The 19,149-nt window shown below is 37.4% G+C and overlaps 1 protein-coding gene across 2 annotated transcripts; it reads right to left on the bottom strand.

Annotated features, from left to right (window-relative positions):
* Positions 1 to 963: 963 nt before the first annotated feature.
* LOC120623980 (arylsulfatase I) lies at positions 964 to 19,149 on the bottom strand. Of its 2 annotated transcripts, XM_039890276.1 has the most exons (12): positions 18,806 to 19,149; positions 15,713 to 15,872; positions 12,387 to 12,546; positions 11,326 to 11,420; positions 10,337 to 10,404; positions 9,527 to 9,680; positions 8,221 to 8,378; positions 6,496 to 6,644; positions 6,097 to 6,239; positions 4,496 to 4,646; positions 3,367 to 3,483; positions 964 to 2,158 (listed from the first exon to the last, which is right to left on the bottom strand). In XM_039890276.1, the coding sequence occupies exons 1-12, from the start codon at positions 18,896 to 18,898 to the stop codon at positions 1,990 to 1,992; spliced, it is 1,617 nt and encodes a 538-aa protein (XP_039746210.1). In that variant the 5' UTR covers positions 18,899 to 19,149; the 3' UTR covers positions 964 to 1,989. The 2 variants fall into 2 exon arrangements, with proteins under 2 accessions (XP_039746210.1, XP_039746212.1); XM_039890278.1 differs by lacking the exon at positions 15,713 to 15,872 and having other exon boundaries at positions 18,806 to 18,919.

Genomic DNA, 19,149 nt, shown 5'->3' with positions numbered 1-19,149 from the left:
TTTCGACTCTAGTCACAACCAATATTGTAACTAGATGGCGCTCTTTCAACTCTAGCGAGAACCAGTATTGTAACTAGAGTGCCCCCTTCGACTCTAGTCACAACCAATATTGTAACTAGATGGCGCTCTTTCAACTCTAGCGAGAACCAGTATTGCAACTACATTGCGCTCTTTCGACTCTAGTCACAACCAATATTGTAACTAGATGGCGCCCTTTCAACTCTAGCGAGAACCAGTATTGCAACTAGATTGCGCTCTTTCGACTCTAGTTACAATACTGTATTCCAGTATTGTAACTAGATGGCGCTCTGTCGACCCCATACTTATGGTAGTTATCTTTCATGGGATAGATTATGTACACGTAGGTAGAATACCTCACACTGAGCACCCTGCATATTTTACTTTGATGTTATATTATTTAGATACTAGAAAACGCCTACTATTGCGAGCGCAAATCTTTGTTCTATGAAACTTTCTCGCTCGGGAAAGTGGTGCTGCCATCTTTGAGAAGCTTAAAAACTATTGCTTTCATTGTGTTTCTTGTAGCAAAAGATCAAATTCAAATTCAAATTCAAATTCATTTATTTCAAGTAGGCCTACTTTATAAGCACTTTTGAAACGTCAAGTATGCATGTTTGTGTGACTCTACCACCGGTTCGGATCGCACTACTTCAACTTTTATTATTCATTGCTCTTAGGTATTTAGCCATATATGCATATATAACTTGCCAAAATTGTTTTAGTTAGAGATTGGAACACAAAATAAATAGCACCAGTAACTAACATAAATTTGGGGCTCTGATGATTTCTAGAAAAGTGTCGAGTTCACAGGTAGGCACAGTTAATTCGACAGTTTTATAATACAAAGAACTTATCTATTTTTTTTTTTTAATAATTTATTTCTTGTTTTTATTTGTACATAATTTGTACTTATCTAGTTAATAAAGTTGATTTATATTATTCTTTTTCTTTAAATTAAATTAATACAACCTGCATACAACCACTTACTTTCACAGATTACTAATTCTCAGTCTTAATTGGAAAATCATACAATTGTTATCTAATAGTATTTTGTCTTATTGCTAAAGGTAAAAATTGTTCAATACCAAATTTAACAATTTATTAGGAAGCGAAAGGATTACTTAGCATTCGTCTATTAATGATTTGTATTGATCTGTTTTAAATACGAATGCGCATGTTTGTTTGTCCTTCCCTCACACTGTAACTTAGCAACCAATCCACTTGATTTTTGACATAGAGTTAGTTGAAAAGAGTCCCACATAACCTCCGTTCTGCCCAAGGGTCGGAGGTAGCAATAAAGATTTTCCACGACGCCAAAAAAAAAGGGTTGTGATCGGTTCAACTGGGACTAGCAGTCACGTCTTCACCTCTACTTACGACCCCGGGAAGACAGCCGCTTGCTAAATGCTAAAGCAAAGCAACTTGTGTTACCTTACCTTACAGCGACGTACCTACATGAGGTCGGGAATCATTAATCTTTCCGGGACGAGCTACAAGCGTTGTGCACCAGTGCGTTCCCAGGAGATCCCGCAGCCTCCCAATATGTACTGAGGCTGGCTTTAGTGGGCAGAAATCCCACCCGAATTCTACAGCAGAGAATCGTAAATCTTTAAAAAAGATTCTTCCTTCAACAAAAAAAAAGCTAATATAAATGCGAAACTGCTTTTGTTTGTTTGTATGTCCTTCCTTTGAACCCTGACTAAGAAAACAACCAAATGGATTTTTTGTAAAGACGGACAGTTAGTTGGAAAGACGGGGTCGTAATATGTTACTACTTTCTATTCCAGGAAAATAAACAGTACATACTCAAGGACTTTTGTTAAAACCGTAACAAACGCGGACGAAGTAGTCTGGCAACAGTTAGTTAATTAATAAAAGTTTCATGCGTGGCTGCCATTATTGGAATACAGTAAGTCTACGTGTGGCAGACAGTGAGCCTAGTTCCATTCTAAAATATTAAAACCCCGTTTAGTATTCAATATTTAGTGGAGGGTTCTTGTAATCGCCGAAGTTGGTGAAAACGTATCCCCAATACATGGGGTTTCCAGTGGGATCGATGGGTTTGTTGTTTGGATGTACGACCGTCCGGTTCACTTTGGCCAACTCCTCCAGAAGTTGTGCTACCACTGACGGTTCTCTGAAAAGTTATAAAATTTGAATACAACATTGTTTATCGTAAATACATTATCATCAACCCATTAAAAGCCCACATTAAAAGGCACGGGCCTCCACAATGGGTTAAGGGGTTAAGGCCGTAGTCCACCACGCTGGCCCAGTGCGGATTGGTAGACTCCACACACCTTTGAGAACATTATGTAGAACTCTCATGCAGGTTTCCCCATGATGTTTTCCTTCATCGTTGAAGCAAGTGATATTTTAATTACTTAAACGTACTTAACTTACGTCAATATATATCCCAGCCAAAATATATGACTCGATGTCAAAAGGTTATAATATGCCAAGTATTAGATTCTCTATTTATGATTACTTATTCGACCGCGTGTAGGTAAACTACTATTCATATTATATCGAAAGAGAGTGTATGGTTTCCCAGTATTGTAAGTAGATGGCGCTCGTTTAAAACCATATAAATTGTAGTTAACTTTTACGCGATCGAATCTCATGTAAAACCAAGTTTCTAGCTCTACACGCCCTTACTCTACCAGGCATAACTTCGCAAGCTATCCCTTAGTCCAAATATGGACTTACCAACTTTGGGGCAGCCCATAAATGCTCACATAACATTTCTAATCAGTTTACCTTTTATTATCTCTCAATTATCTTCTTATACATTATTTTTAGAAGATTTTTATGAAAGCACAACTGCTTAATTCAGCAGACAGAGTAATCCTTATAAATGCGAAAGTGTGTTTGTTTAGTTGTCATTCCCACTCGCCCTAAGTCAGCAACAAATCGACTATATTGGCATGGAGTTAGAAAGGATAGTTATATACGCAAATGTTTATCCCACGAAAACCAACGGTTTCTAGGGAAAATGTAAGAGACCGTAGCAATAGGTTTAATAACGAAAACAAATATTCGATAGAAGCAGGCGTTACTTAGTGGAATTCCATTAAATATAATATGAAAATTAAGCTAAATTTGCTATACTCCGCGAAAAGCAGGTGAATCTGTATTGTGTAATTTATAATTTCTTCAACCTTTATACTCCACACAAATCTTCGGGAATGTAGCCTCTACGCTCGTTTTGCTCCGAAAGCGGAACATTCTTAGGAGATATTGACTTTATAATGCATAATTGTATAAGAATACAATAGAACTAAGAGTATAGCCAATTAAGCTTGATTTTCATGAAGAAAACAAAGTCGATGGACGTCAACATACTGGTTGGCAAGATTTTTCATTTCGCACGGGTCATCCTCGATGTTGTACAGGCACGGCGCTTTCAGTGGATTGCAAATTATCTGATTTTTCCTGTCGCACTTTATTGTAGCTTCCTCTCTGAAGAAAAAAACATTAGCTTTAGTTTATAGATTGAAGAAATTGTAATCACATCATACATATACTCCTGCTTTTCGCGGAGGGTAGCAATGTAAGCTTAATTTTCATAGTAAGTATTAATTTTAAATTTTTACTACTTTTATATCAAACTTATCTGCAATAATATTCTGAAAAGTGGTTTGAAGCTAATAATTTGGTTCTTTACGGAAAAAACCTAATATTAAACACGTGAAAACCACTGTAGTACTTAATAATGAGGAACTGAAACTGGAGGATACGACCGTTTTTATAGGAATAACGTTAGATTCTAAACTTCAATGGGGCCCTCATGTAAATAATTTATCGAACAGGCTTAGTTCTGCTGCCTATGCGGTAAAGAAGATACGCCATATGACCGACGTAGAATCTGCTAGACTGGTATATTTTAGTTACTTTTACAGCATTATGTCATATGGAATTTTACTTTGGGGTAATGCTGCTGATATTGGACTATTTTCGTGCTGCAGAAAAGTGCTGTTCGTTCGATCTACAAAATGGGTCTGAGAGAGTCATTGAGAGATAAATTAAAAATGAAAAATAATGAGTGTTTAGTCAGTACACATTTGATAACTTAATTTATGTTTATAAAAACATTTCTTAATTTAAGTAAAAATGTGACTGCAATAATTTAATCATTAGAAGTAAGAATAAACTTACAGTGCTACTAGGTTACATAAAAATCATAATTCGTTTAAAGGAAATTGCAAACAATTCTACAATAAACTACACATTGACATCTTGGAGATGTCTCTTAAAAAAGTTTGTATTAAACGTAAGCTTATAGAAAAGCCCTATTGGGCCTACTTGAATAAAGATATTTTTGACTTGATTTTTATTTTGAAAACAAAAAATAGATTTTCGATTACGCTAAATAAACTGTAAAGGCTCGATTTAAATAAATAAATTTAAGCTCTGAAAACATTACGGATTTCACTACTTTTTTGGGTCCTACAAAAATGTGTTTTTATTTAACCTGAGTGCCAATATCTTCTCCTTATCGGGCATTAGACCCATTCTGCTGAGTGCGACTCCAGCGAGCGAGGTCTGTACCCGAGTGACGTCATAGGCCCCCTCGCGACCTGCCGGCCCGTACCAGTAGTCCCACGCGCCCCCATAATTTGTTCCTTAGATAAAAAAAAACAAAAACCTAGAACTTCCTCTTTGGCGGCATGGTGAGCGCAGTGAATTAAGGTAGCAGTTTCTTGCAGGGGAAATTTTAGAATTTTTAATTTCTGAATTTTCTCTGGTCTGGTCTGGTTGGGAGGCTTTGGCCATAATTCTAGTTACCACCCTACCTCGTGCCGCTAAGCGATTAAGTGTTCCGGTGCGGTGTCGCGTAGAAAACCATTAGGTGTATGACTACCATACTCCTTAATTTTTTTTTAAATTAGACTACAAGTAAGCCCTTGACTGCAATCTCAGCTGCTGGTGATGCAGTCTAAGATGGTAACGGCCTAATCCAGGGGTTCGCAACCTTTTTAGGCCCGCGGCGCTTTTAACCGTTTAGAAATTCGTCACGGCGCGGCGTCTAACCTAACCAAGCTTATTATAATAGATTAGGGAGATAGGCGCATAAAATAAATCACCCACCTCAAAGTAATAAAACCGTAATAAATTTTAACAAAGAACCAAGAAAAATAAAACTACCGCCATTTCGAATGGGCTTTGTGTCGATGGTGATCTTTAAACAAGCGGTGACAGCGCTGCTTAAAGACTATCAAAAAAATATTTTTCTCGATTTTTAGAAGTACGCCCAGGTTTGGAAGCCCTGGCAGTTACGGCAGTTATATTAAACCCACCTAATCGGTTTTTTCGCGACATCGTACTGGAACGCTGAATCGCTTAGCGGCTGTCTTCAACAGAACGCGGATAACCATTCTCATGACCCGATGCTTGTAGTAATGGGTAGGTTGATAAAGATAAAGGAGTAAAGTATTTTATACTTTGTAACCTCACTTTTCCACTAATCCGCACTGGGCCAGCGTGGTGGACTACGGCCTTAACCCCTTCTCATTGTGGGAAGATACCCGTGGTATTGGGTAGATATGATGAGGATGAACCAAACTTTTAAAATGAGATAAATACCTACTAATGTTTGCACGTATATTATCTTTAGTTTGAGGTTAATGTACCCACTTGTTATGTCACTTCTGATAAACAAATTCCAAGCTTTGTTTGTATATAAAGGAGCGTTAAAATCGCCATTTGTCCCAGACTTGACGGAAAGGTGAAATAATTACAAAGCCTCTTTTTACACTTATGTGGCGTGAAGAATGGGACGAAAAATTGTTTTTCCAACAATATCTAAGTACCTATTTCTTTTAGTTATTATTTAACGAAACCTTTTTGAAATATTTTGCATATATAATTATGTCAACGAGGTTTTCATCTTTTGTTTATGTTATTCGTACCTGTACGAAATAAGAAAAACACAAAAATGGCTACTAGTAATACAGGAATTTAATACTTAAAATTTCCTTATTGCAACGTTACCTAATGAAAAGAGAAAGTCGGAAGTTCGAAGTTTCGACGCGAACATACGGGTCGAACAGAGAAGCTAACACACATGCATACCTTTATGCAGTTTCCATTTTCCAACGGTGATCGCAGCGCTTCCGTAAATATCATCAATGTTGTGGACTATACTCGTTCTAGATGCTTCCAGATCTTTCGATAGGCTGTCCCATTGGTCTACTCCGTCTATGAGAGGCAATGAGCTGAAATACATTTTTTATACCATACATTATCATCACCAAGCATACCTATAACAGTCGGCTGCTGGAATAAAGGCAATATGACGGATGACGGGCAACAGAGATCTCTGTACTTCTAGCATCTACTTCGATCCAAACAACCTACTTGTCAAATACTCTCTTTGAGAGAGGCCTTTATTACAGCAGCGGACCGTTATAGGCTTTTGATGAATACTCCATCGTCTTATCCTTCCCATAAGCGTTTTATGAAACATTTTACCTAACATTAGCTCCGACAGCGCTGAGTAGTGTCGGCAGCCAGTCCACCAGGTGGAACCTCTGCCTGGCCACGCGGGATTTCTTCTCGATCAGTGGACTCCATATGAGACCGGCACCTCTCACTCCACCTTCCCAGAGGGTATTTTTGACCTAGAATTATTATTTTATGAGTATTTTTTTTTTATAAGAGTTTGGTTTTTGGAAGCAGCCAACTTCGCTCTCATTTTATGTCATTTGACAGCCGAGTGGGCAGTGACCCTGCTTTCCGCGTACAAGGCCGTGGGTTCGATTCCCACAACTGGAAAAATGTTTGTGTGATGAACATGAATGTTTTTCAGTGTCTGGGTGTTTATATGTATATAATTCAAAATTCAAATTCAAAATTCAAAATTCATTTATTTCAAGTAGGCCTAATATAAGCACTTTTGAAACGTCAAGTCTGTCTGTTTGTAGTGATTCTACCACCGGTTCGGAAGGCAGATTCTACCGAGAAGAAGCCGGCAAGAAACTCAGCAGTTGCTCTTTTCAAACATCAACAATTTACATTTTGTATTTTAACATTCATTTTTCTATCTTGTGAGAGCTGAAAGCGGAGCCGGATGCTTCCAAGCAACCGGCAATAAGTATTCATGTGTATTATATTCATAAAAATATTCATCTTAGTACCCATAACACAAGCTACGCTTATTTTAGGGCTAGATAACGATGTGTGTCTTGTCGTAGTATATTATTATTATTATTATTATTATCTCCCGCAAGTTAGAAAAATTATTGTAATGGTTTAAGTTGGAAAAGAGCAACTACTGAATTTCTTACCGGCTCTTCTCGGAAGAATTTATTCAGTTTATTTCAAAAACAAAAAAAACAGTTTACAATGTTTTTGTAAACTAAGAAAAGAAATATCTATACCAGATTTGATTAGCGTGGGACCCTATCCTCAGCTGTTTACATTTGAAGTATAAGTATTGTATATAATTAGAAAATTTGGATATTGCACTATCCCGTTTTATGTAATATGTTTCTTAAACCAAAGGTTGTCTGGAGGAGATCGCTTCAAGCGATAAGGCCGATTTTCTGCATATGTTTTGTATTATCGTTTATTTTATTAACCTGGCTTTCTATTTGTATGTGCAATAAAGACTTCTACTTGTTCTTCTTAAAGTGTAATACGGATTACGGCGTTATAATGTCAACAGAAAAGATCCTGGTTTGGTTTTTAATATTACAAAAGTAATTGGCACACCTCTTTATACGCACACACATGCACGTGTAAATGTGATTTGTGACGTCGTAATGAGAGTCGTAATTTTTTTCCGTGCTTTCCGGAGATGGCATAGGCACCGCAGGAATTTTTTTTAATCTCAGTTATATTATGTAATTTACGCAGACATAGTATTATTATAAAACCAGAAGATAGAATAGTAAGGCCATGTTTATTGGCCCTCAACTGTCTTATAATCTAGGTAATGCCTTTTTACGTATGATTTTTACTCTTTAAACTCTTTATAAGTCTCCGCCACAACCTTTCTTTTGTTTGTCCCACAAAAGCCAGTCTCGGTTCCCCTCTTTTCCTCTACTGTTCCCTCACTTAAATTCGTAAATATTTTCTCCAATTATAAATGGCCAAATTGCCACCCCCCCCCCCCCCCCCCAATTCGAACCCGGGACAAGACCATAACGCTCACCACTGCGCTAGAGTAAAGAAAAAGTCAAAAAAAATACTGACCCCTCTCAAAGGGTAGTTGGATGCCGCGTTATCGTTGAACCCTTCCGCGGGTCCTCCGTTGTCAGTGGTGAATATCACAATACTGTTCTCTAACAGACCCTTGCCTTCTAGTGCCTCCATCACTTTGCCGACCGACTCGTCCAGTTTCGTTAGAACCGCTGTAAAAAGTACAAAAAAATCTAGTTTCAACACAGCTCTGAAAAACACCAAAAAAGCTTATTATAAGCAAAGGATGAAGAACATACAGAACCCTCAATCGGCCATTATTACATGCAAAGCATTGTGCCCAAAAACAGTGAAAACGCCCCGCGCAATTCTAACTTCACACCCGCGGAAGGTTGCTAGTTCACAAACTTTTCTCTTTTTCCCCATTTTATGGTAAGCTAAGAACATTAGAGATAAAATAAATACTGTCAACTGCTAAATGGAATGAAGTCACTATCAACCTGTTTGAGAAACACTACTAAAGTGGAGTGGTTTTTAATGCTACAATATTAGTCGTGTACGCGGTTTTTGTTTGTTCTTACTTCTGTGATTCTAAGTAGTAATTTCCAACCGACGTTGTTTTAGATATTGTGAAAAGCGATAGTTCACAATATCTAAACTACGCAGTAGGTAGGCTATTTGTTAAGACTTAGAACTCCTTTTCGAGGGACAGAGCTCAATTCCTACGTATGTCTTAGTTTTCGGAGTTATCTGCGTTATTAATTTAAGCAATTAATTATTATTGGTGTGGGAAAACATCGTCCGTGAGACTTCTCGATAATGTTCAGACTTCTCAGTCTGATAAGAGACCTGTGCCTTATGGTGGGCTAGTAATGGGGTGGTAATGATTACGATATGTATGTTTAGAAGTTGTTTGAATTGTGACCCCGTACCGGTATGTGCTGCGTTGGTAGACCCACGACTCCGTGACTAGACTTTATCAAACGACATCACGGAACTCGTGATGACGTTTGATAAATTCGAAACTATTAATTAACCCTTAAGTTTTTGTGGAGATTTTTTCCACTTTTATCCTCTGCCCGCTTACTGCAATACCCTGTGTATAACCCGTATGCTCGCCACTGTAATGTTGTTCATTTGATATAATGATGATATTTTTGGTAACGTATAAAGAATGGCGGTGGAGCAACAAAATTATAAAGTTTCTGATGCACATTCACCAAAGTTTATCCTGTATAAGCAACACTGCGGGAAATATGGGTTGATATTCATGTACGAGATTAGATAGTCAAGTTTTCGACAGCTTTTGAACAGTGTAGTTTGTCCTGGTAGTTACCAGGAGTTATTAAAATGTAGGTACCAGCAAACTTCCTCCTTTGGAAATTGTTGATGTAAGTGAAGTTAGCCAGCAGGTTTTCTGGTGCGCGGATATATTCACTTGGATTGCCGGAATGTACCGCAGAATGTGCCACCATCAAGAATAGTGGTTCAGTTCTTTTGTGTCCATGTATTACCTGTAAATAAGAAAACAAATCGTTTTTCGAAGCAAAGGATCAAACTTTAAAGGTTAGACCTTTGTTTTGGATAACCATTTCATTAAACAATTTTGAGCTTTGCTTCTTTTGGTTGTTTTGCTGGGATCAGGATTTGCAAAATATTTGGGAAATGTCATCCCTGTAAAATGACGACGAATATTTTGACGATCTTCTCGCAACGTTGTGCTTTGTACGAGTATCACGAGATTCGTGGGTTCGATCATTATCATCATCATATCGACCGATAGACGTCCACTGTTGGACATTCAACAGTGGACGTCTATCGGTCGGACGTCTATTGGTCTTTTGAAGGGAGTTCCAAATTCCACGGTTTTGTGCCGCTTGAATCCAGCGGCTACCTGCGACGCGCTTAATGACGTCTGTCCACCTCGTTGGGGGTCGACCAACACTGCGCTTACCAGTATGGGGGTGCCATTCCAACATTTTTTTTGCCGTTCCTGGCTTCGATATGGAAGTTTAATATAATAGTTCAATGAAAAATAAACTAACTTCCATGTATTATGTATATCAACCTGATTATGACGTAATCTGGTATTGTACTTAATTGTTGGTGTTCACGAACATAGGTATCACATTTTAAAATAGTGGTGACGGGAAAATAATTCCCTTCTTACCTTGACCGCTTCCTTCGTGTAAATATCCGTTGCGTATTCACCGAAGAGATCATGAGCTACTGAAAAACCTGGACCAAAGAACGATATTCATTATGTTATGTATGCATCATTGTTTTATCATCGAGTGTAATATCATCGAGATATAGCAATAAAATATTTTGAATTTATTCTAATCAGACATTAAATGTAGTTATCGTCAGATATAAAAAATTAAGGACACCTAAATTAAAATTAATTGGAAAATTTCTAAAAGTACACAACTTAAAAACCTGATTTGTAAACAAAAAAAAAACGCGGACGTCGGCAACAGCTAGTTATTGAATAAAATCTTAGAAACGAAATCGCGAGCCAAAGGTGGTTTTTTATTTTGATCCGATATCCCATTTTCTTCATCGTTCCAATTCAGTAGGTCAACACTATAAGTGGCAGTTGTCTTGGTAAGAACATCAGTCAGGGTATTCAGAGTAGTACAGCTACCAGTATTCTGGGAACCTTGAATCTTTGCACTGCTTTGGAAAGCAGAGCCACTGTCGAGTTTCTTGTCAGCTTCGACTCAATAGTATATCTATCCTCAACTAAAGTGGTAGAACAAATCGGACAAGCGCGTGTCGGACTAGCCCAACGAGGGCTTAAGATTCCGTAGATATTTGTAGGTACTTATTATAAATAGTTTTTTTTTATGATTTAGGTACAAATGTATAGTTCTAGATTTTTCCCTACTGGGCCTTTTAGTAAAAGACGATATTTCTTGCCAAATTTTATAGTTCCAGGTCAACGGAAAGTACCATCTTTCGGATCGGATCGTCGGTCGGATCTTATAAGGAATGCGATTTCCTCTTTAGAAGTGCGGAACCGTAAAAACGACTGCTGGCTGGCAAAATGGCAGCTGGTTTTTAGGTAATTTTAAAGGTGTGACGAAGTTTTACGATTACTGGATTACATATAGATTCTTATACATATATTATATGGATCAGAACACATATACGTACCTCGCCTGAAGTCGAAGCCCCATTGACCTTTTTCCTGATTGGTATGGTCGTACATGTCAATCTTGCCGGTCCAGAATCCAACGTGGCTGTCGAATCTGTGTTAACAAAAGCAAAATTTAAATTCAATTCTTCTTCACTTCTTCACATTACAAATTACCGGCCCACTACCGAGCAAGGGTCTCCTCCCACAATGAGAAGGGGTTAGTAGTCCACCACGCTGGCCCACAGCGGATTGGTGGATTCCACACACCTTTGAAAACATTCTGAACTCTCAGGCATGCAGGTTTCTCCACGTTTTCTTTCAACGTTGAAGCAAGTGGTATTTTAATTACTTAAAACGCACATAACTCAGAAAAGTTAGAGGTGCGTGCTGGGATTCGAACTCAGTCCCCCGAAAGTTAAATCGAGCTCCTATCCAAACCGCTTCATTAGAACTAATTTCAAGTATTAAAATTAGGTACATGAATAATAAGTTTCGACCGATTCCTATTTAAATCGCACGCATTTAACATTTCGAGTTATGTGCGTATTTAATTTAATGAATTAAAATATACTTGCTCTTTTGTGAAGGAACATATTGAGGAAACCTGCGTGTTGACAAATGCGTGTGAAGTCTACCACTTTTTTATTCCACTACAAGTTAGCCCTTCACTGCAATCTCACCTAGTGGTAAGTGATGATGCAGTCTAACATGTTAGCAGGGTAACCTGTTAGGGAGTATGGTAGTCATATCCCTACTAGGTTTCTATGCGACATCGCACCGGAACACTAAATGGCGTCTTTGTCGGTGTCGGTAGGGTTGTAACTAGTCATTACCAACCCAGACCAGACTAGAGAAAATTCGGAAATTATAAATTCCCAAATTGCCTCTGACGGGAATCAAACCCGGGACCTCCTACTCATTCTGGGAGGAGACCCGTGTAGCGGACCTGTACTGGGTTGGTAATGAATGATGATGAATTTATTACAGCTCGACGACTCAAAGAATGCATCAAAAATTCATTCATGACACGATCATAAGTTGTATAATGATATAAAACTGTTAGAATAGAGTAACTTACCCTCTGTACATAGGCAAGTATTCTTTCTTGTAGGAGCCAAGGTGCCATTTACCAACTAAATGTGTTTTATATCCCAGATCCTTGAGGTATTGCGGCAGAAGTTTCTCTGATAGCGGCAAACCACGTGGCTCTGCGCCGAACAATACAGTGTGTTGCATACCTAGAAGTATTCATATGATTGAAATGTTTTTGTGTGTTATTCAAATGAACTTACTCTGCCTCACTGTCACTGGTCTAGTGGTGAGGATGTGAGCATTGGTAGAGCTTTTAGTGACAGAGCTCGTCCGTGGTACCACCGCCATATTTATTTTAGTCGCCAAATTTCATTTATTTAAAGTAGGCCTAATTTTTTTAATAATTAAGCACTTTAGAAACGTCAAGTCAGTCTGTTTGTGGTGACTCTACCACCGGTTCGGAAGGCAGATTCCACTAAGAAGAGCCGGCAAGAAACTCAGCAGATTGCTCTTTTCCAACATCATTTTAAAGTTTAACAATCTTTAGAATTTTTGTGTTTTGTGAGAGATGATAGCGGAGTGGCCTGCTTCCAAGCAGCCTTGTCGTTAAGGAATTCATCAATCGTGTAGTTAAATGAAACCACGATTTGTTAAATGTGTTTGTTGTTGTGATTGTTGAATGTTGTTTAATTGTTGTGATTACGGGCCCATGAGGCTAAACACCTACGCCTAAGGTTAATGGACACTGGGCGGCATGTTACGGGACGTGCTACTGGCATGCCCTGCGAATGGTTGTTCTGTTTTAAGGCGACGGCTTCCCACTTACTATCAGGCGAATCATCTGATTGGTCCGTGAAAAAGGATTCTTTTTATCCTGTTAAAACTAACTATAAGTGGTATTTTTTAAACCGAAAAAATTGTAACATGTTAAGTGAGTTTTAGATACAACGAAAACATGAACCTGAATCAAAAGACAAAATGTATCACGCGAGTAAGTATTTATTTTTCAGCCGGCCAAACTAGCAGTCTTTGTAACATTATTCACCTAATGCCCATCAAGCTTGTTACACGCTGAGCAATATGAGAATTTACCGAGCGCGTTCGCAGCGTGGGATATAAATAATAATAATTATTATTAATATTCACAATTCTATGAACAAAACCTTCCATTTGGCGCTTATTAGATCACGAGCTGCAGCCTTCTGGTTCCGTATACGCAATTCCAAGAACGGAATCCTTGGTGTATGCTCCGAGTACCCGGAGAATCCTATTGTAAAGAGCTGGCTTGCCGTGCATCGCGACGGAAACCATAAATAGTAGGTTATACGGGTACGAACCCTCTTTTGGGGTAATTTATTATATTTTATTTATATTTTATTAATTGTTTTCATTTCATTTATTATTTTTTAGATCTTTAAAAATACTTTGCTACCTTTTTTACGTGTATATTGAGATGGGTTTTACCTGAATTAAACAATTATTATTATTATTATTTACAATTCTACAATAAACTACCAATTGTCATCTTGGGGATGTCTCTTAAAAAGTTCAAAGTTTGTATTAAACGTAAGCTTATAGAAAAGTCCTATTATAGTATAAAGGACTACGTAAACGATAAAAAAGCTTGGGTGTAAATTATTGCTCTAACCAGGTTGCTCTTCTAATAATTTAAAATGACATTGTGAGATGGTGATAACAAAAAAAAAAAAAAAACACCCGGCTAAGTTTGTTGTGGGCTTCTTCTTAGACCAGGACGCGTTTGGAACCCTCGTAGCTTTAGTTTTAAGTTTACGAATGTGGTTATCGCCATCATCTCACTACCGTGTGGTTCTTATGTACGCATCAAAAGTGCCACCTGTGGGCCTACTTGAATAAAGATATTTTTGACTTTGACTTTGAATTTGAATTATTATTATTAAAAGAAAAAATAATGCCACATCGGCACAAGTAGCTCGATGAGGGGTTTTGAACGAGGTAGGCATTAACTAGACATTTAGACAGCCGATTGGCGCAGTGGGCAGCGACCCTGCTTTCTGAGTCCACGAAGCTCGATTCTCACAAATGGAAAATGTTTGTGTGATAAACACGAATGTTTTTGAATTTCTGGGTGCTTATTTATGTATTGTAAGAATAGGTATTTACATCTATATATATAAAAGAAAGTTGTGTTAGTTACACCATTTATAACTCAAGAACGGCTGGACCATTTTTTATGATATTAAATTTTTTTGATTTCTTTTAGACCGGAATAGAATAATAAGTATTAAAATATAATATTCATCAAAAAGTTCGCCGGGACAACTAGTTATTTATTAAAATATTCATCAGTCAACTTAGTCCCCATACAACAAGCTACCTACTCTTATTTTGGGACAAGATGGCGATGTGTGTATTGTCGTATATATTTAGTATTGGCTAGCTTCCGGGCGCAGCGGTGAGAGTTCTGGTCTTGGTTCTAATCCTAGCATTTATTTTTTGTTGACCAATGTTAATCCTATCGACCATCGTACCATGTAAACATTTTTTAAGTAATGCAAGCATCAAAAGTGCCATCTATGGGCCTATTTGATTCTATACTGATATTATATATTTTTTTTCCTGTATTGACATCTACAATCAGTCGATATACTATAAGTAGAGAATATATACTGTACAGACTTAAGGACACTGGCTTTATAAAATTAAAGATTTTTTTTGGTTAAACGCGCTAATCTCAGTACTTAGTTACAAGCTCGAATTTGAAATATCTTTTCGTTTATCGTTACCCATTTATCGAGGAAAGCATATAAGTAATAAGGTTTATGTGTACCATCACACTACGGTCAATAGGACCGAAGCATCAACGAAAAATGTTGCAAAAACGGTAACAATTATTTCTTTTTGAATGCTTCAGTTAATAATCTAGTTAGGGCAGAATGATTTCCCATTAAAGCAGCATATAAATAATAAATAATAATAAATATACTACGACAATACACACATCGCTATCTAGCCCCAAAGTAAGCGTAGCTTGTGTTATGGGTACTAAGATGCCTGATGAATATTTTTATGACTTCTATACATAAATACTTAGAAAATACATATAAACACCCAGCCACTGGAAAACATTTATGCTCATCACACAAACATTTTCCAGTATTGGGAATCGAACCCACGGCCTTGGGCTCAGAAAGCAGGGTCGCTGCAAACTGCGCCAATCGGCCGTCAATGTTATAAGGTTATGTCTATCTGATAAGGTTTATTGGGACGCGGACGAAGTCACGATGCACCGCTAGTCAAGTTATATTTGCCTTTGACTTGGCTCATCTGATCAGTTTAATAGCTGTCATACAAAAACCCTTAAAATAAAATTCATGAAATTTCGTCACTTGCCCGTGTGTATGGGGTATTTTCCGGTCATGAGCGCGGCTCGGGAGGGCGTGCAGATGGGCGTCACGTAGTAGTTATGAAGCTGGAGCCCGCCACCCGCCAGCGCGTCGATGTTTGGCGTCGGAATCTGGTTCGAGCCGTGGTAGCCAACATCGTTCCAGCCCTACAAGAAACATATATCTTCGGCGCAGACGGAAAACTGAAGATTATTTCAGTGATAGTTAAGTGAGATGGTGATAACAAGGTCTAGGTGTTTATATGTATATTCTAAGTATTTATGTATATTATTCCATATATATACCCAAAACACAAGCTACGCTTACTTTGGGGCTAGATGGCGATGTGTGTATTGTCGTAGTATATTTATTATTTATTTAGTTATATACGTGCCAAGTCTTTGAAGTAGCTGACGCCCGCCTTTTAGCATGAACCGTCGCGGCGACAGTAAACTGTTGGAGCAAACTAACTGTAGGTAACTATAGGAACCTACCTATTTAATAATTCCTTCCCCATTATTGTGGAAACCAATACTAATAACCTACTTATTATTATTTATCGAACTATTATCAGTAAGTGCACGTAAAACTAGTCATTTATATTTATCAGAACAAAAGCATAGCATTCAGATAAAATACCTACCTACTGAAATAATTAATAATTAAAAGTAGACCTACCTAGTGGGGATAGCACAGTGGTTACGAGTTCGGCCTCCCTTTCGGGAGAACCTAGTTCAGTTTGCACCTTTTACGTTGTGCTTTTTGAAAAATGAAATATAATTTGATTTAATGGTAAAGGTAAAAATCGTGTGCGAGAGTTCTCGATTTTGTTCTCATACCATACGCACGTGTAGTCTACCAATCTGCACTTTGCTAGCATGGTAATGGGCCGTTTTTTTTTATTCTGACCCACTCTACTTTTTATTATAAATGTCAACATAAGTTCGTTTCTTACGCTTTCACGTAAAAACTACTTAACCGATCCTCATGAAACTTTGTACACATATTCTTGGAAGTGTTAGAAGTAATATAGGATACTTTTTATCTCGACTATAAGCTCGGTTCCTTTGGGAGAGGGCATGAAAGTGAGTGACTTTACACCATAAAAAAAACCGATTTAAATAATTATTTTTGTACTATAGAGGTTATTATATGTGTTTAATTTTGGCAAAACTTTGAGCAAACCTGATGAATGTAGTTGGAGATAGAGGACAAAACTCCTCAGCGGACAGCAGCAAACCCCTCATTTAAGGCTTAGCGATACTGAATACTTGAATGCCAATTGAATGCCACATCAAAAAACGAAATCAAACGCAGTCGCGGGCAACAGCTAGTATTAATATAAAAAAGAAAAACCATATTGCAATGCTCTGACGGGGCTACATGTTCATATGCCTTCTACTCAAAAAGGTGTATGCAATGTGCAATAAATAAATGAATAAAAAATGAGTGATTGGCTGATTATGATAGCATCTTGTTCAACCAATCGTGCATGTTCTTTTTCATGTTTAAACCTACCTAGGTGCCATAATATGACACCCGCTAGGGCCGAGAGATCTAAAGAAAGTTTTGAGCTTGTATTCGCGCGATGCAGGGTATCGGCATAGAATTTGTGTTATAATTCTATAGATATCCGGTTTTCATCCGACAACCTGTTCTGGTCATTAAGCGCACCCCTCTTCGTAAGAGATATTCAAATTCAAAATTCTTTATTAGTAGGCCTGTCGCGGACACTTTCGAAGCGTTCATACATACTTATTTTCCTATAATATTGTGTGGCGAAGGCAGATCAGGATACAATTGTTTTACCTCTTTCCGCGGGAAGGGAATATACCTAACGAAGACAGAGTAGCAGCGTTTTATTTGTTACTACTTCTCATTTACTGTGATCACCAACTCGTCGGCCATTGTGGTGATTATGCCAAACTTTTGCGTTGGGAGAGGCATTTAGCCTCCAGCAGTGGACTGTTATAGAGGGTGATTTTGAGGTGATGGTGATAACGTTACATTCGTTAATTTAATACTAAAGCTACCTATTAAGGTTACATTCGTTATTCGTTTTTTTTTAAATCTAAAGCTACCTGGGCACCTAAGGAGCTTCTAAGAGAAAGCTCAAAAATTTGCCTGCGTTGTTTCTTTTTTGCTCTCATTTTGTCAAACGAAGTTCTTCGGTAATTCTTTCACCTTCAAGGCTCTGGAACAATCTACCTGCTGAAATCCGTGGAAGTAATTCCCTTCCTATATTTAAGAGTCGTCTGAAGGACTACTACCTCTCTTTTGTAATGGAATTTGAAGTAGATTCTTTATATTTCTTTCTTTTAAATTATGTATTAAAATCTACTTATATATTATATTAGATTTGGTATATATATTATTACATGTATATTTTATATTTATATAAGTATTACGTATATTTATTTTAGTTATCTATGTATTCGTATCTTTACATCTTGGTATTTATATATATCTATCAACACTCTTGGCACTATCCCGTTCTCTTACTGTAAGTTCTATCTACAAAGGATGCCTGTAAGAGATTGCTTGCAGCAAAAAGGCCGCCTTTGCATGTCTACATTGTGTACTGTATACTCTTTACTGTTTCTTATCCTGCATGTTACACGTGCCCTAAAGTGTTTCTTCTTCTTCTTCTTCTTCTCATATATTTAATTCCCTATTCTCAATCATCGCAATATCGCTTACCAAATGCACTTGATTGGAAGATAAGCTGCGGAGTTCCCTCCCCCATTTCGAATGTAAAATGGGGCCCATGAAAGAGTAGGTAAATAAAGTTTCAAATAAAATGAAGTTTGAGCAAACTATTTTGATTTGACGGAGATATGAAGTAATATCGTGGGAAAAATGGGGAATTCCGTATTTATCATTAAAAAGTCTTCCTGATAAAATTGAAATAGAAAGTAAATTGTACTTATACGTTGTTTTGTTATACTTTTCTTTTTCTTATGTACTTTTTGTGATGTGCAATAAAAGTATATTTATTCATTCATTCATTCAAAATGCCACATGAATCGTTACGGACTTCAAGGAAATGTTTGAAAAAGCACGAAAAAATATAGGTATATAGTAACTTAGATAAACTTACCAAATCATCAGCAACAATAAGAACGATATTAGGGGGTACTGTACCACATTCACACACGACCAGCAAAAAAAATAAATTATATAAGTTCAACATAATAACATCAGAGTTTAAAATATTGTACTAAATAAAGTTTTAATTCAAATGCTAATAAATAAAATAACAAGTGAACTGCCCAGGTACTTTTAACCACAAGTTGAATAGGAAATAATTTACAGTAAGTGTATAGTCAGCTAAGGTTGGAACTTATAAGTGAATAAAAAAAATGATTTATTAGTTGGGTATGGATTTGTATGTTAAAATATGCATGCTACGTGCTCCCTACAAGTCCTGCGCCCGCGCAGCGT

The sequence above is a fragment of the Pararge aegeria genome, chromosome 5 (genome assembly GCF_905163445.1).
Source record: "Pararge aegeria chromosome 5, ilParAegt1.1, whole genome shotgun sequence".
NCBI lineage: Eukaryota > Metazoa > Arthropoda > Insecta > Lepidoptera > Nymphalidae > Pararge > Pararge aegeria.
This window is presented reverse-complemented; position numbering and strand designations above follow the sequence as displayed.